Here is an 18,454-nt window from a genome sequence, read left to right on the forward strand (position 1 = left end):
GTGCAGCTGTTGCACTTTTTGAGAATCTGGCTACCCATGCCAGATCTTTTCAGTCTCCTGATGTGGAAAAGGCGTTGTCGTGCCCTCTTCACGAATGTCTTGGTGTGTTTGGACCATGTTAGTTTGTTGGTGATGTGGACACCAAGGAACTTTAATCACTCGACCCGCTCCACTACAGCCCAATCGATGTGAATGGGGGCGTGTTCGGACCTCCTTTTCCTGTAGTCCACAATCAGCTCTTTTGTCTTGCTCACGTTAAGTGATAGATTGTTGTCCTGGCACCACACTGCCAGGTCTCTGACCTCCTACCTTTAGGCTGTCTAATCATTGTCAGTGATCAGGCCTACCACTGTTGTGTCATCAGTAAACTTAATGATGGTGTTGGAGTCGTGCTTGGCCACACAGTCGTGGGTAAACAGGGAGTACAGGAGGGGACTAAGCACGCACCCCTGAGGGGCCCCCGTGTTGAGGATCAGCGTGGCAGATGTGTTGTTGCCTACCCTTACCACCTGGGGGCGGCCCATCAGAAAGTCCAGGACACAGTTGCAGAGGGAGGTGTTTAGTCCCAGGGTCCTTAGCTTAGGGATGAGCTTTGTGGGCACTATGGTGTTGAACGCTGAGCTGTAGTCAATGAACAGCATTCTCACATAGGTGTTCCTTTTGTCCAGGTGAAAGATATGATCCCTTATTGCTGTCACTTGTTAAATCCACTTCAATCAGTGTCGATGAAGGGGAGGAGACCGTTTAAAGAAGGATTTCTTTGAGGCATGGATTGTGTATGTGTGTCATTCAGCGGGTGAATGAGAAAGCCAAAAGATGGTATTAGGTGCCTGGTACACCAGTTTGAGTGTGTCAAGAACTGTTACACTGCTGGATTTTTCACACTCAACCGTTTCCGTGTATATCAAGAATGGTCCACCACCCAAAGGACATCCAGTCAACTTGACACAACAGTGGGAAGCATTGGAGTCAACATGGGTCAGCATCCCTGTGGAATGCTTTCGACATCTTGTCGAGTCCATGCCCTGGCAAATTGAGGATGTTCTGAGGGCAACCGGGGTGCAACTCAATGTTAGGAAGATGTTCCTAATGTTTTGTACACTCAGTATATACACTATATATACAAAAGTATGTGGACCCTTTAAATTAGTGGATCCGGCTATTTCAGCCACACCTGTTGCTGACAGGTGTGGCTGAAATAGCCGGATCCACGAATTTAAAGGGTTTAAAGGGTTTAAAATCGAGCACACAGCCATGCAATCTCCGTAGCCAACACGGGCAGTAGAATGGCCTTATTGAGGAGCTCAGTGACTTTCAACGTGGCACCGTAAATAGGATGACACCTTTCCAACAAGTCAGTTCGTCAAATTTCTGCCCTGCCAGAGCTGCCCCGGTCAACTGGTAATGTCTAGGAGCAACAACGGCTCAGCCGTGGTAAGCAACACAAGCTTACAGAATGGGACCACCGAGTGCTGAAGAGTGTAAAAATCGACTGTCCTCGGTTGCAGCACTCACTACTGAGTTCCAAACTACCTCTGGAAGCAACGTCGGCACAATAACTGTTCGTTGGGAGGTTCATGAAATGGGTTTCCGCGGCCAAGCAACCGCACGCAAGCCTAAGATCACCATGCGCAATGCCAAGTGTCGGCTGGTGTGGTGTAAAGCTCACCACCATTGGACTCTTGAGTAGTGGAAACGCGTTCTTTGGAGTGATGAATCACGCTTCACCATCTGGCAGTCCGATGGACGAATCTGGTGGATGCCAGGAGAACGCTACCTGCCCCAATACATAGTGCCAATTGTAAAGTTTGGCAGAGGAGGAATAATGGTCTGGGACTGCTTTTCATGGTTCGGGCTAGGCACATTAGTTCCAGTAAGATAGCAAGGTCCATAGCGAGGGCCATACAGAAATGGTTTGTCAAGATCAGTGTAGTAGAACTTGACTGGCCTGCACAGAGCCCTGACCTCAACCCCAATGAACACCTTTGAGATGAATTGGAACGCAGACTGTGAGCCTGGCCTAATCGCCCAACATCAGTGCCTGACCTCACTAATGCTCTTGTGGCTGAATGGAAGCAGGTCCCCACAGCAATGTTCCAGCATCTAGTGGAAAGCCTTCCCAGAAGAGTGGAGGCTGTTATAGCAGCAAAGGGGGGACCAACTCCTTATTAATGGCCATGATTTTTAATGAGTTGTTCAACGAGCAGGTGTCCACATACTTTTGGTCATGTAGTGTATCTACACACAATTACCAAATGGTGTTATATTATTTTGTAATGCTACTGCATGACTCCAATGGTAAGGAGTTACTTTAGCTTCACTATAGATGTAGAAGTACTTTCGATGTACAATAGCTTAACAGATATAGTCTGGTTTATTCACAATGTTCATTCCTCTTTGGCAGTTACCATCTTTCACCTACTCAGTCAGTGAAAAGAAAATAGCGATGACAAGTCTGAGCCACAGAAAAAGAACAAAGAAGGTACAGTATGTCTTCTCTTCACCCTAGTCTTATTAATTAGCCACCAAGCGGAAGCAAACTGATAGAAACATGGAGGGACTAGCTGAACATGTCCAACAAGAAACCTTCATATTCATTTTCTATTGCAGAACGGCTTGCTACGCTGTGCCCTAATGTATACGACCCATGTTTTGGGTGCAGGCGGAGCAGAGGATCATGGGTCATGTTCCACAACATTAGGGGCAGAAAATTGATAATTAGAAGTGTTTATGACACGACATGCCCCCAAAGGGAGCCCTCCACTCTCACCTCAAGCCACATTAAACAAATGCTGCCTGTCATCGTCGAGAGGGGGACAAGGTTGGAGGGTTCGGGACCTCTCTCCGTTCCCTTCTCCTCCTCTCCGAGCTGTCATACAGAGCTGTGCTGGCGGGACAGACACTGGGGTAGAGGTAAAGAGGGAGGGGGGATGTAGAAGGGGGAGGGGAGAAGGTACTCTGTGGGCCCCTTTGCCCCCAGCTGTCTGCACCCAGCTAATGACTGGTCTCGGGGGCTTTTGTGGGGGAAGCAGGGAAATTGAAACAGACGCCCCGACACGCCACGCCACGGCTACATGTGTGGCTCTGCCTCTGTGCTGCCATTCAAAACCAACCGGTGAGGAGAGGAGAGAAGGAGGGAGGGAACTGGGGTTCTGGTAGGCTGGCCAGTACTAAGCATTACAAATTCACTATATGCTTATTGATCTTGAGGCGTCCATTAAGTTTCTATAATCAATAGCCTTTTTTTTGTATCTCCTATATAAATTTGTCCACATTTGACTGTTAATAGCTAGGTTTGCATCCATTTTGACAACAATTTGCAAGCGAATATTCAAGAATCTGGACTAATAACCGAAAGGTTGTAAGTTCAAATCCCCGAGCTGACAAGGTACAAAGTCTGTCGTTCTGCCCCTGAACAGGCAGTTAACCCACTGTTCCTAGGCCGTCATTGAAAATAAGAATTTGTTCTTAACTGACTTGTCTAGTTAAATAAATGTTTACCACCAGTGGTGTTTCCATCAAACTTACTTGTTGCTGATAAAAGCTGTGTGTGATGTCGTAGTGGACATAAAGCACTTGTACACTTAGGTTTCCATGTACTGAATAACAAAACGAGCTAATGTGTTTCCATCGTATTTTCAACTCTACCGATAGTTTTGTCACAAAATCTGTTGCGATAGATGGCATACTTGCCCAATCTCATCTTGGTGCATGCTCTCTAGACAACCGTTCGCTGATAAAGTGGACAGGGTAGATTATATGATGACATATGGTTAAGCGCAATATCATTTATATTTGATAATTGGCAGCCAATCATTTAAATAATACCCTTGATATTTTTGGGGAAATTGCTTGAAGCTCATCACCATGCACTTAACCACCATAAGTTAAGTTTTCATCTGCCTATAAACTCAGCATGTTTTTCCACGTCGTGGTGGTAGTAGAACGTAACATATCATTGCATGACTCCAAGTTTACTTTGACATGATGGTTATTATGTAAATGTTTACGCATAAATGCATTTCCACTGGAATTGTCACAATCTATTTTACAGACTAAAAAATTATCACCCAGTCTAGCGTAGTTTGTTTTATCGACATTAAGACATTTTACTGACAAATTTGCGGTTTCAATGTCGTGAGTTTTTTTTATGCGTCAGGTTATTCATCCACATGAAATGGTTAGATGAAAACCTGGTTATTCATGTGAAATAAGATAAACATATGCATTCCACTACGAGTGTACAAAATATGTATGGTTCCTCTTAAAAATCTAAATGAAAATGTTGTTCTGATAAATGCAACAGCATTTATACATACCACATTAACAGATGTACTGGCTGTATTGAGTGAGACTCTTGATGTATCTTACTCAGTGACATCAAAAAGAATCCCAACGAATGTATGCCTATAGTGAGTTGGCTCCTATATTTTTATGCCCACGCTCCAACCAGGCTGCCTGGGGCCTTTAAAGAGCTCCAGTCTCCTCCACTTAAGCATCCTCCACCTCCTGCTGAGCCCATCCCACATCCCACTCCTCCCTCCAACATAGCCCCATCTCCCGTAAGGTAATGACCAAATTAGGCCTAACAACTGATGTTGTACACTAGTGGCTAATGGCACAGCCAGCGACAGTGGCGGCATTAGAGTATGTGCAACGACAACGGCAATAATCCCTGATACGAGCCCCCTTTCTTCTTGTCCTACCGCCCTCCGCTCCTGGTGCCTGGGGCTGGGACGGTGCGGAGGGAGAGGGAAATGAATGGAGTTTGCCACACTACAATGAACTTTTGATGGGAGACAATGGAGGAGGCTGCCTGCTCTCCACACGGGGTGGCAGAAGGAGAGCAATATGGGGCCCATGGACTGGCCATCGCTGCCTCTCCTTGGCCCCCAAGGCTCCTGTGCCCCCATCTCTCCTCTCCCCAGATTCATAATGGCATCCTGAGGGGGAGAGGGAAAGTGATGTAAAATGTCAGGAAACCAGAAAGATGGCAAGTTGACCCCCCACCCGTACCCACTCCTCCATCTTTTCAGCCCCCTATCTCCTCTTTGCCCAACTGTGGTGCAGGTTAAATATCACATTTATAAAATCACTTCGGCAACCAGAAACAAAGCCAGCTCTTAGGCCCTTGTCACTCACTGACAGTTGTCTAGAGAGCTTGGCCTGAGGCTAACCTAACTAACCATTTGTTAGCTGAGCTGCCCCCATACCTGTCTGTTCTTCCTTCGTCCGCTCTAAAGCCACAGCAGTACAGATACTTTTGGACCGCTAGTATCTCAGTTTGGGGATGGCATCTTTTTTATTGCGATTACTTTGCATTCATTTAGTTGGTATCAGGGTATGAATTACCACTGTATGGTGTTTTTATAATATGGTACATTATCACTAGTCAATATCTCGTGATTCATATCCTTCTGTCTTTCCCTTCTAAACTTGCAAATGTAGTATGTTTCTGTGTGTGTTTACACAGTATTTAACATCTTGTACATAGCATGTCAAAAAGTACAGTTGATCGTGATATCTTTTACTGATCAGTGTTTCTCTCTTTCTCCAGCCAACGGGATGGCCGAGCCCCTGACCTGCAGCTATGGGGTGGGCAGTGCCACCAGTCCCAAGCAGGAGCCTCCCCCCTCGCCTCACTCCAACCGCAAGAGACACAGACGGAAAAAGAGCACAGGCATCACCAAGCCAGACGGACCATCTACAGGCAACGAAGGTAAGCTAGGAGTTAACACAGGAGTTAAAGAAGACGCTCCTTCTGCAAACTCATCAAAACAGTCTGCAACAATGCATAAACATTTAAAACAGTCTGAAATGGCAACATATTCTGAAACTGCAACAAAAACAAACAAGTGCAAACGTAGTAAATCTGGTTAGCGTACTGGAGTCCAGTGCAAGTCCAGGTATAGCCTCCCTTATTCTCCCCATCTAGCCATAGTGTGAAGAACCAACCGCCCTGAGCTCCAGAAGCTGTGGATCTCCTCTTCTCCACTTCTCCACTCTTCTCCGCAATGGAGTGGCAGCTAACCCTCTGCTCAATTAATAATGATTCTCCAGACTGATGATGAATGGACAGCTCTAATTGGATGGCATTGTGAAACACAGACTCCTGTCTCTAAGGCCATAAAACTGATGTCACTGGAGCCAGAGATGATCAATCAACATGATTGATACGCTGCATATCGACAGCATTGGCACTGCCGCCTCCTTAATGACCCTTAGTATTTATAATCATTACATTTTTACCATGGTGTTGCTAACAGACCTCCTAGTTTGAATGAGACTGCCTTCTAGTTTGAATGAGACCACTGACCACATCGTTTCAAGCATAGATCACAAGCACCGGTGGTAAGTGTTGTTGTTAATATGTTGGTACACTAGTTTCAATTTCAAAGGTATGTGAGTGTGTTTATTATGTTTCTCTATCTGGTCTCTTTCGGCCAACTTATAATTCTTACCCCTGTTTTCCGTAGGAGTATTGATTTGACAGTATATAACATGTAAGCCGTATTCACATCAGCATGATTGTGCCCTCATTTGTTCCTAAGTACGTTTGCCCATAATGCCCTATACTGAATCTAATTCTCTCATGCATTCCAAGAAAGAATTTAGACCTTAATGGACCAGCACTGTCAGAATCACTCCAATAACGGTCTTAGGGGCTTGAATGAGTGATGGCTAACATTAGGGGGCTGGGTGGATTCCCTCCGCCACATTGCATTGAGGGCAATATGAGTGGACATTAGCCCATCTCAACGTCTCTCTCAACCTTTTGTTCTGTCCCATATAGCTTGAAATCAATAATTAGTCCACATGTCCACAATAAAATGACTAACTTTCTGCTCTAGTTTTGGATAAGTGATCGTGTGGTGTCAATGGAAGTGAATGGAAGTCAGCGTGTGGTGGTGTCAATGGAAGTGAATGGAAGTCAACATGTGGTGTCAATGGAAGACAGCATGTAGTGGTGTCGATTGAATAGAATGGAAGTCAGCATGTGGTGTCAATGGAAGACAGCATGTAGTGGTGTCAATTGAATAGAATGGAAGTCAGCATGTGGTGTCAATGGAAACGTGTGGATTCAGAAAGTTTTACTCTTTGTTTTAATATACAGTCATGGCCAAAAGTTTTGAGAATGACACAAATATTACAGTAATTTTCACAAAGTCTGCTGCCTCAGTTTGTATGATGGCAATTTGCATATACTCCATGTTATGAAGAGTGATCAGATGAATTGCAATTCATTGCAAAGTCCCTCTTTGCCATGCAAATGAACTGAATCGCCAAAAAACATTTCCACTGCATTTCAGCCCTGCCACAAAAGGACCAGCTGACATCATGTCAGTGATTCTCTCGTTAACACAGGTGTGAGTGTTGACGAGGACAATGCTGGAGATCACTCTGTCATGGTGATTGAGTTCGAAAAACAGACTGGAAGCTTCAAAAGGAGGGTGGTGCTTGGAATCATTGCTCTTCCTCTGTCAATCATGGTTACCTGTGTCGTGTCTTTGGCTATGCCGGATTAAGTGATATGACATGCTATTCTATAAAATAATTTCTCCGTAATTAATATCACCTGATTGAGCTAATCATGTAAATGTAATTAACTAGAGAGTTGGGCACCACAAAATAATATTTATAGAGCTGTTATCTTCCAAATAAACTCTTAAAGACCGAGTAATATTTTACATCAATAGCAGTCAATAATAATCCTCATCTTAATTCAGTCTCATCTGAAAATTGTAAATTCTTGGTTCTGCACAAACCCTGGCTAACAATTTGAATCAGCAATACAAAATTGGGTTTAATTGTTTATTTACTAAATACCTAACTAATCACACATAATTACACATGCACATAATTAAATCATAACTTGATTACAAATTACGTCATAAAGGAAAACGTCCCTAGAGGGCAGAACAGATATGACAGCTGGTTACACAAAAGAAAAGGGCTGGGTTTGAGTGAAAGAGCGGGAAGACTGAGGGACACAGGGAGAAGCTGTGCTATCGTAAATACAGTATCTGATGCATTCTAAATATTTACTCTGCGCTTCGGTAGGTTGGTGGTAGATGGAAGGCCGTGTTGCCAAACTGAGTCCTTTGAAGAATGTCTCTGGATACGTTGTAGTAACGTTGTTGGGTGATAGACGGGATACTCTGTCTGTTCCTTCCTAACTCTCGTTGCATCTGCTGTTGCTACCTCAACGGCTAGGAGATATCACTTCTGTAGTGAATAAGAGTTCAAAGTTCATACCATTCGCAACCAAAGCTCACGCTGATGTCGGCTTCGTTCTGTAGTTATTATCTAAACCATTCTGACATAGGACCGTCGTCCTCAAGTCCTCGGAACAGGAGGTTATATTGTCGTCAAGGGCTTATATAGGACGGGAGAGGAGGGCGTGTTTGAAAAGTTTTATAGCCCATGTCCCTTCACAGGGGCGGGCCACTGATTGAGTAGAGCCCTATCTTATGAAAACCCAAATCACACATTTTAGAAGCTAAAATCACATTTCATCCCAACACAAATAATTACATTTTCAAACATTTAAATTGAACAACAATTCCATGTGAATCCGATAACTCTGATGTGTAGACTTTCCACTGTAGAGTTTATGTCATCTTATCATTGATGAGAATGTCTCAGATGACAACCGAACTGACATCATATTCATTAAGTACCACCGCATATGTTCAATTGTTCGGATTCCCAGAATATAGTTAATTTCCCCCCCACCTACTGATGTTCCCAGAATCTCTATGTTAACCAAGGGTTTTGCAAATGTAACCTCAGTAGGGTAGAGAGAGAAAAAAAAGGGGGGAAGAGGTATTTATGACTTTATTTGTCACAAACCTACCCCCCAGGCCAACGTCATGACACCTGCAAGGAGACACGTGCCATCATCATTGCTTTGCACAAAAAGGGCTTCACAGGCAAGGATATTGCTGCCAGTAAGATTGCACCTAAATCAACAATTTATCGGATCATCAAGAACTTCAAGGAGAGCGGTTCAATTGTTGTGAAGAAGGCTTCAGGGCGCCCAAGAAAGTCCAGCAAGCGCCAGGACCGTCTCCTAAAGTTGATTCAGCTGCGGGATCGGGGCACCACCAGTATAGAGCTTGCTCAGGAATGGCAGCAGGCAGGTGTGAGTGCATCTGCACGCACAGTGAGGCGAAGACTTTTGTAGGATGGCCTGGTGTCAAGAAGGGCAGCAAAGAAGCCTCTTCTCTCCAGGAAAAACATCATGGACAGACTGATATTCTACAAAAGGTACATGGATTGGACTACTGAGGACTGGGGTAAAGTCATTTTCTCTGATGAATCCCCTTTCCGATTGTTTGGGGCATCTGGAAAAAAGCTTGTCCGGAGAAGACAAGGTGAGCACTACCAACAGTCCTGTGTCCTGCCAACAGTAAAGCATCCTGAGACCATTCATGTGTGGGGTTGCTTCTCAGCCAAGGGAGTGGGCTCACTCACAATTTTGCCTAAGATCACAGCCATGAATAAAGAATGATACCAACACATCCTCCGAGAGCAACTTCTCCCAACCATCCAGGAACAGTTTGGTGACGAACAATGCCTTTTCCAGCATGGTGGAACACCAGACAAAAGTGATAACTAAGTGGCTCGGGGAACAAAACATCGATATTTTGGGTCCATGGCCAGGAAACTCCCCAGACCTTAATCCCATTGAGAACTTGTGGTCAATCCTCAAGAGGCAGGTGGACAAACAAAACCCCACAAATTCTGACAAATTCCAAGCATTGATTATGCAAGAATGGGCTGCCATCAGTCAGGATGTGGCCCAGAAGTTAATTGACAGCATGCCTGGGCGGATTGCAGAGGTCTTGAAAAAGAAGGGGTCAACGCTGCAAATATTGACTCTTTGCATCAACTTCATGTAATTGTCAATAAAAGCCAATGACACCAATGAAAAGCTTGTAATTATACTTCAGTATTCCATAGCAACATCTGACAAAAATATCTGAAGACACTGAAGCAGCAAACATTGTGAAAATTAATATTTGTGTCATTCTCAAAACTTTTGGCCACTACTGCACACTACCGTTCAAAAGTTTGGGGTCACTTAGAAATGTCCTTGTTTTTGAAAGAAAATCACATTTTTTGTTCATTAAAATAACATCAAATTGATCAGAAATACCGTGTAGACATTGCTAATTTTGTAAATGACTATTGTAGCTGGAAACGGCTGATTTTTAATGGAATATCTACATAGGCTTACAGAGGCCCATTATCAGCAGCCGTAACTCCTGTGTTCCAATGGCACATTGTGTTAGGTAACAAGTTTATAATTTTAAAAGGCTAATTGATCATTAGAAAACCCTTTTGCAATTAGGTTAGCACAGCTGAAAACTGTTGTCGTGATTAAAGAAGCAATAAAACGGGCCGTCTTGAGACTACTGCTTTTCTTTCAATAACAAGGACATTTCTAAGTGACCCCAAACTTTTGAACGGTAGTGTGTATATATATATATATATATATATATATATATTTATTTTTTACCTCTCTTCTGAGATGTTCTATTAGCTTCAGATTGTATGTTCTACTGAACGCTTCTGGAATACAGACATATTGCTTAATATCAGAATCACTCAAGTGTTGGGTGTAGGTTGTATATCTTGAAAGAAGGGGAGAGGGAGGGAGGGAGGGGTTGGATCCTTGAATAAACTGATATCAGTTTATCTAATTTACTGGGCAATCAGAGCCCTGGAATGCAGGCCGAAATTGAGTTTTAGTTGTTGTGAAGCGTCATAAATCAAAGGAGTGTGAGCTTTTTAAGGTGATCAGTCATTTTAGTCAATATGGGAAGAACAGGTTGTGTAAAGGGGTCTTGAGAAACTGTTGCTACTGTGAAGTCTTGTCTGTAGCCAAGGAGATATCTTAGCTAGGCAGTTATGTTTATAAATTAGTAGGGCCAGGGAAGTATTCCTGACCACATTACCTACCCAGGAAAACCTCTGGATCCTAGTTATAGACTTCAACTTGGGTCAAGAGTTTTCCTGGGCATATCATGTGGTCAGGAAAAAATGTTGCTCCCTACATACCATGCGTCCTAATTCCATTCCTTATTGCTTATTGCTTCAGGGTCTAAGCCACTAATGTCTAAGCTGACATATGGCGTTGTTTGAAGATGATCATGGATAATTTAGCTATTTGATTTTGAATTTTAGGACCACTTTAGGTATCAAAAAAGTATATTAAAATGGTTTGATAAAATATTGAATTTGGCCTTTACTACTATAGCCCATATAAATGCATTGAATAACACATTCATAAATTACAAAAAATACTGTCAAAAAATAAATCATAAGGAATAAGCCTTATGGGGGTAGGCACAATACTACCTCCATACTTCCATAAAATGTTTTAACCGGGACCAGTTAACTTCAGACGAGTCCCGTGACACTTGTGGGGGACGTAGAGCAAAACGGACACCACCATCATGTTCGTTCGGACGCTACAGATGTTTTTGTATGAAGACCGATTTTCGGGATGTCTCATGGTCTGACAAACACAGGTGTAGCTCGGCCACTTTCCACCGCAGATGAGGAAGCATGGCATAGCGGATGTGGTGGCTTTTGATGGGGATTTTTTTATTATGTTATTTAGATTGCAGCACTCACTACTGTAAGTTACTCTTGATAAGAGTGTCTGCTAAATGACTAAAATGTCAAATGTTTATTTTGGGCCATTTTAGTCAATTAAGCAGTCTGACTATTGATTGAAAGTCACCTTAACTTCCTTTGTTAGTCGAGAACAGTTCCGGTGGCATATAGTAGAGGCAGGACATGCAGAGTGAATTCTTTCCACCATGTCAACTGCGTGTCAACTGAAGTGCACAACAGATACAGCCCCGAATATCCCATTGTACTGCCAGAGCCGTGTGCAGTGTAATGAACTTCTCATGTGCTTAAAGAATGATGCAGGATGCATGGCGACACAACTGACAGCCTCTTAATGCGTTTCTCAGCAGCGGCCCGGCGTCGGGGCTCTTTGTACGAGCTGCTCGCACACCCACCCGCATGCCGCCCTCCTTTAAAACCCACTGGAAAATCGATGGGCGATAAAGTGTTGTGTTCTGGGGGAGGCCCTTCTGATTACTACAGACTGTCAGGCTTCATTAATCTATTTATGTTTTAAAATAAGGAAAGTGTATCAAATGTTCATTGTTTGATATGTGGGGTTTAGCGTATTCAGTGGAAAGAGGCAACAGACGGGCAGAGATGAAGGGATGGAGAGCGAAAGAGGGGGAAGAAATGAGGAGAGAAGAAGAGAGGTGGTTCAGATCCTTCACAGTTTTATAGGTGAGGACATTTGATCTTGTCAGGGAGACAGCAGTGAGGTTTTAAGTGGTTGACAAAAATGATTAGACACAAATTATTTTTTCTAATAATTTTAAAATGTTCATGTTTACCAGTTAAACTTATGTCTTGCCATGTTCTGTCAGTTGCATTTATGGCAGATTTGTATTCACAGGTAGCCTTGTTATGAACTGCAGCTAGATGTGAGTCGGTTGAAAATGATTTGGCAGAGATGTTCATTGCAAATGACTACTCTTCATGGAGTTGGTGTTCAGAAGCTACCTTTATGTGTAGATAGCATTGTTGTTGTCACGCCCTGAACATAGAGATCATTTTATTCTCTATGTTTGTTTGGTCAGGGTGTGACTCGGGTGGGAAAGTCTATGCTTTCTGGTTCTTTGTTTTTGGCCGGGTATGATTCTCAATCAGGGACAGCTGTCTATCGTTGTCTCTGATTGGGAATCATACTTAGGCAGCCTTTTTCCTTTTCTCATTTGTGGGTTGTTGACTTTGTTAGTGGCATGTTTAGCCTTACAGAGCTTCACGTTCGTTTTATTTGGCGACATTTAAAATAAAATAATGTACGCTTACCATGCTGCACCTTGGTCCGGTCATTTCCTTGATGACGATCGTGACAGTTGTATCATTCCACAGAGAATAATCATCCACCTTCAACTGACAGTAACCCACTAACACTTTTTACTGTTTATCCTAGCCCTAACTCTTTTTCTCATTGAGGTTAGGGTATAAAGTACGTACAATAATATCCAGAGTGGTAACCCAGAGTCCTCCACTCTACCTCAGTGTGTTAGGGGTTATATTAGGGATGGGCATTTTAAATAATTTAGTAATTTAATATCATGATTTTTTTCTCGCATATCCGGATAATCGAAATCCATGGATTGTTTTTACTTTCTTTAAACTTGGACACTTGTTTTCTGCGCTGCCTTAGCGACTCGGGAGAGATGGTAAGTGTTGAAGCAGGGCGGGGGATGGCCAGGGGCCGGTGGTGTGTGTGAAACAGGAGGGAGAGAGAAAAAGTAGTCACTAGCTCGCTAGGTCAAAGTTCCCCAACTGGCGACTGTAAAAACACCAGGAAATCAGTTCCAAGTGATTTTCATCTTAGAAATCTGTTTCAACACATAATAGAGAGATGTGAATTCATACAAATAATAATAATTGATTGGATTTATATAGCCTTTTTTAACTAACTGAAGTACTCAATGCACTTTACATAGTAGGGGGGGAACTCACCTCATCCACCATCAATCTGTAACACCCACCTCAGTGATGCACGGCAACTGTTTTTGGGCAAGAATGCTCACCACAGATCAGCTATCAGGTGGAGAGGTGAGGAGTGATATATGCCAGTCAGCAATGAGAGGGATGATTAGGTGGCCATGATGGAATGTGGCCAGGTTGGGCATTTACAGTTGTAAGAAAAAGTTTGTGAACCTTTTGAAATTACCTGAATTTCAGCATTGATTACTCATAAAAGTGTGGTCTGATCTTCATCTAAGTCACAATAATAGACAAACACAATCTGACTAAACTAATAACACACAAACAGTTGTAGTTTTAAAATGTTTAAGACCTTCAGTAATCATTCACAGTGCAGGCTGGAAAAAGTAAGTGAACCCTTGAATTTAGTAACTTCCTCCTTTAGCAGCAACAACTTCCACCAAACGTTTCCTGTAGCTGCTTATAAGACTTGCACAACGTTGAGGAAATTTGAACCATTCCTCCCTACAAATCTGTTTCAGTTCAACAATATTTCTGGGTTGGCTTGATTGTACAGCCCTCTTCAGGTCATGCCACAGCATCTCAATTGGCTTAAGGTCAGGACTCTGACTTGGCCATTCCAAAACACAAATCTTCTTCCTTTTCAGCCATTCTTTAGTTGATTTACTTGTGTGCTTTGGGTAATTGTCTTGTTGCATCACCCAACCTCTCTTAAGCTTGAGGTCATGGACTGCTGCCCTGACATTCTCCTGTAAAATGTATTGATACACTTCTGAATTAATTGTTTCATCAATGATTGCAAGGTGTCCAGGCCCTGAGGCAGCAAAGCTGCCACAAACCACCATGCTTCACAGTTGGGATGGTGTTGGTGTGCAGTGCCCTTTTTCCTCCACACAGTGATGTGTATTTTTCCCAAAAAGTTCAACTTTTGTCTCATCTGTCCACAGCACATTTTCCCAGAAGCATTGTGGAACATCCAGGTAGTCTTGGGCAAACTTGAGACGTGCCACAATGTATTTTTCAGACAGCAGGGGTTTCCTTCGTGGTGTCTCTCCATGAACACCATTGTTGTTCAGTGTTTTTCTGATAGTGGACACATGAATAGACTTTCGTTGTTTGTAGAGTTTTCTGGAGGTCTTTTGCTGTTACCCTTGGGTTCTTTCTCACCTCTTTTAGGATTGCCCTTTGTGCTCTTGGAGGGATCTTCGCAGGACACCCACTCGCTAGGTAGAGTAGCAACAGTCCTGAATCTTCTCCATTTGTAGACAATTTGTCTTACCGTGGATGAACACCAAGGTCTTTAGCAATGCTTTTGTAACCTTTTCCAGCTTCGTGCATCTCTATAATGTGTCTTCTAAGGTCCTGTGAAAGTTGTTGGGATCGAGGCATGGTTCACACTAACCAGTCTTTTTGGAGAAGAACAGATTTATCAGTAACCAAGTGTGTCTTTATTTAAAGGGCAGGGCACCTGTACAACCCTCCAATCTCATCTCCTTAATTGAAACACCTGACTCCATATAGCTTTTGGAGAAGTCGATAATACAGAGGTTCACTTACTTTTTCCATCCTGCACTGTGAATGATTACTGAATGTCCTCAATACAAATTTGAAAAGTACAACTGTTTGTGTGTTATTAGTTTAGTCATATTGTTTTTGTCTATTATTGTGACTTAGATGAAGATCAGAATACATTTTATGAGTAATCAATGCAGAAATCCAGCTAATTCCAAAGGGTTCACAAACTTTTTCTTGCAAGTCTAGCAATGACACCGGGGTGAGCACCCCTACTCTTACAACAAGTGCCATGGGAATTTAAATGACCGCACAGACTCAGGACACCCATTTTAACATCCCATCCGAAAGACAGCATCCAATGCAGGGCAATATCCCCAAATGAAATCAAGGTTTGAAATTATTTTATTTTAGTCAAATATTATATCTGTTTGGTCTTCTTGCAGTCAATTTGCAATCTAATATATTTTTTTATTATGTTCAGAGTCCACGACCATCCACTCAAGAAAAATCTTCCCCACGGCTGAATCTAGTTGATGATCCCTGCTGTAGGTTATCTATCATCCCATCTGACAGTACCTGTCTTTACTGCATCAAATCAATGTAAAGAAGCTAAAATAGCCAGATGTTAGTTAGCTAGCTAGGCCAGTTGAGGCTATTTTGCTGCCCTCCCCGTCCTTATCTACAGCAACTCCATTCAGATTGAACAACCGCATACCTGTCGGTTGCTCATTGTAGCCTACTCCTTCTCATTTAGCTAACTTAATGCCATCATTTTAATTCCAATTTACATTGATCATTGATTAGAGATCTCCCACTTTACCTTGCACATGGGGCCTCTGACTGTAGTGGGGAAGAGAGATACCTAGTCAGTTGCACAACTGAATGTATTTAACCAAAATGTGTCTTCCGCATTTAACCCAACCGATCTAAATCAGAGAGGTGCATGGGGGCTGCCTTAATTGACACCCACGTCATCAGCGCCCGGTTGTTGTTGGGGGTTAACTGCCTTGCTCAAGGGCAGAAGCTCTTAACTGCTAGTGTCAACAACAACAAGCTACACGCGTGAAACCTGTGGCTAGGCTGTATCACAAAATGATATGTTTTACCTTTATTTAACTAGACAAGTCAGTTAAGACAGCCTAGGAACAGGCTTGTTCAGGGGTAGAACAACAGATTTCTACCTTGTCACCTCTGGGATTCATTCTAGCAACCTTTAGGTTACTGGTCCAACGCACTAATCACGAGGCTACCTGCCGCCTATGATATGTCTTTTTTTATGGGACGCACATCATAAAAACATAATTCAAGAGTTTGTTGTTGTATTAAATTATGAATTGTAAATTAAATGGTTTAACTGTGTGTAGCAATGTCACATACAGTGGGGCAAAAAAGTCAGCCACCAATTGTGCAAGTTCTCCCACTTAAAAAGATGAGAGAGGCCTGTAATTTTCACCATAGGTACACTTCAACTATGACAGACAAAATGAGGGGAAAAAATCCAGAAAATCACATTGTAGGATTTGTAATGAATTTATTTGCAAATTATGGTGGAAAATAAGTATTTGGTCAATAACAAAAGTTTATCTTAAGACTTTGTTATATACCCTTTGTTGGCAATGACAGAGGTGAAGACTTACAGAAAACATTCGACAAGGTTTTCACACACTGTTGCTGGTATTTTGGCCCATTCCTCCATGCAGATCTCCTCTAGAGCAGTGATGTTTTGGGGCTGTTGCTGGGCAACACAGACTTTCAACTCCCTCCAAAGATTTTCTATGGGGTTGAGATCTGGAGACTGGCTAGGCCACTCCAGGACCTTGAAATGCTTCTTACAAAGCCACTCCTTTGTTGCCCGGGCGGTGTGTTTGGGATCATTGTCATGCTGAAAGACCCAGCCACGTTTCATCTTCAATGCCCTTGCTGATGGAAGGAGGTTTTCACTCAATCTCACGATACATGGCCCCATTCATTCTTTCCTTTACACGGATCAGTCGTCCTGGTCCCTTTGCAGAAAACAGCCCCAAAGCATGAAGTTTCCACCCCCATGCTTCACAGTAGGTATGGTGTTCTTTGGATGCAACTCCGCATTCTTTGTCCATTCTTCGTCCTCCAAACACGACGAGCTTTGTGCCCAGGGGCATTGTCATTCTGAAACAGGAAAGAGCCTTCCTCAAACCGTTGCCACAAAGATGGAAGCACAAAATCGTCTAGAATGTAATTGCATGCTATAGCTTTAATGGAACTTAAGGGGCTTAGCCCGAAAAAGGAAAACGGCTACAGACCATTATTCCTCATCCACCAAAATGTACAGTTGGCACTATGCATTTGGGAAGGTAGCGTTCGTCTGCCAAATTCGTCTGCTGAACTGCCAGATGAAGCGTGATTCATCACTCCAGAGAACGCATTTCCACTGCTCCAGAGTCCAATGGTGGTGAGTTTTACACCACTCCAGCCAACACTTGCCACTGGGTATGGTGATCTTAGGTTTGTATGCGGCTGCTCAGCCATGGAAACCCATTTCCATGAAGGCAGATGTTTTGCGTGTCCCCAACCGATTGTGTTTTTTTTGTTGTTTATTTGCGTTGTTTATAACTTATTTGTTTACATATTTTGTATATAATGTTGCTGCTACTGTCTATAACCGAAAAGCACTTCTGAACATCGGGACTGCGATAACTCACCACGGACTGGCAGAATCCTTTTTTTCCTTTAATTAGTCTGACGAGCCTGACGCGAACGATATACTGCTTTCTCGGGAACAAGCCCAGATCCCCATGATTTGCGTGAAGAGGAGAGTGAAAAAGGGGCCGGAGGGCAGGCTGCCATCTGAGAATTCGTAGGCGATCGAATAAACCCCCACTTCCTTCCATTCTGCTAGCAAATGAACAATCTTTGGAGAATAAAATCGATGACCTATGCCGCAATATTAAACTACCAATGGGACATTCAAAACTGTAATATATTTTATGCTTCATAGACTTGTGGCTGAGTGACGACACTATCAACATACAGCTGGCTGGTTATACGCTGTATCGGCAGGATAGAACAGCGGCATCTGGTAAGACAAGGGGCAGCGGACTATGTATTTTTGTAAATAACTAAGATATCTAAGGAAGTCTCGAGCTATTGCTCGCCTGAGGTAGAGTATCTCATGATAAGCTGTAGACCACACTATCTACCTAGAGAATTTTTCATCTGTATTTTTCATAGTTGTTTACATACCACCACAGACTGATGCTGTCACTAAGATCGCACTCAATGAGCTGTATTCCGCCATAAGCAAACAAGAAAACGCTCACCCAGAGGCCGCGCTTGTAGTAGCCGGGGACTTTAATGCAGGGAAGAGCTAACCCGGAAGCTTATAAGAAATCGC

At 43.0% G+C, this 18,454-nt stretch overlaps 1 protein-coding gene across 2 annotated transcripts in view; it reads left to right on the forward strand.

The window, feature by feature from the left end:
• Positions 1 to 18,454, forward strand: part of agap3 (ArfGAP with GTPase domain, ankyrin repeat and PH domain 3) — a 320,528-nt gene that overhangs the window by 269,266 nt on the left and 32,808 nt on the right. For both annotated transcript variants that reach the window (XM_029642909.2, XM_029642908.2), the window contains exon 13: positions 5,558 to 5,719. In XM_029642909.2, coding sequence (XP_029498769.1) covers positions 5,558 to 5,719 — 162 coding nt within the window. The remainder of the gene's footprint in view (positions 1 to 5,557; positions 5,720 to 18,454) is intronic.

Source organism: Oncorhynchus nerka, linkage group LG9b (genome assembly GCF_034236695.1).
Source record: "Oncorhynchus nerka isolate Pitt River linkage group LG9b, Oner_Uvic_2.0, whole genome shotgun sequence".
Classification (NCBI taxonomy): Eukaryota; Metazoa; Chordata; class Actinopteri; order Salmoniformes; family Salmonidae; genus Oncorhynchus; species Oncorhynchus nerka.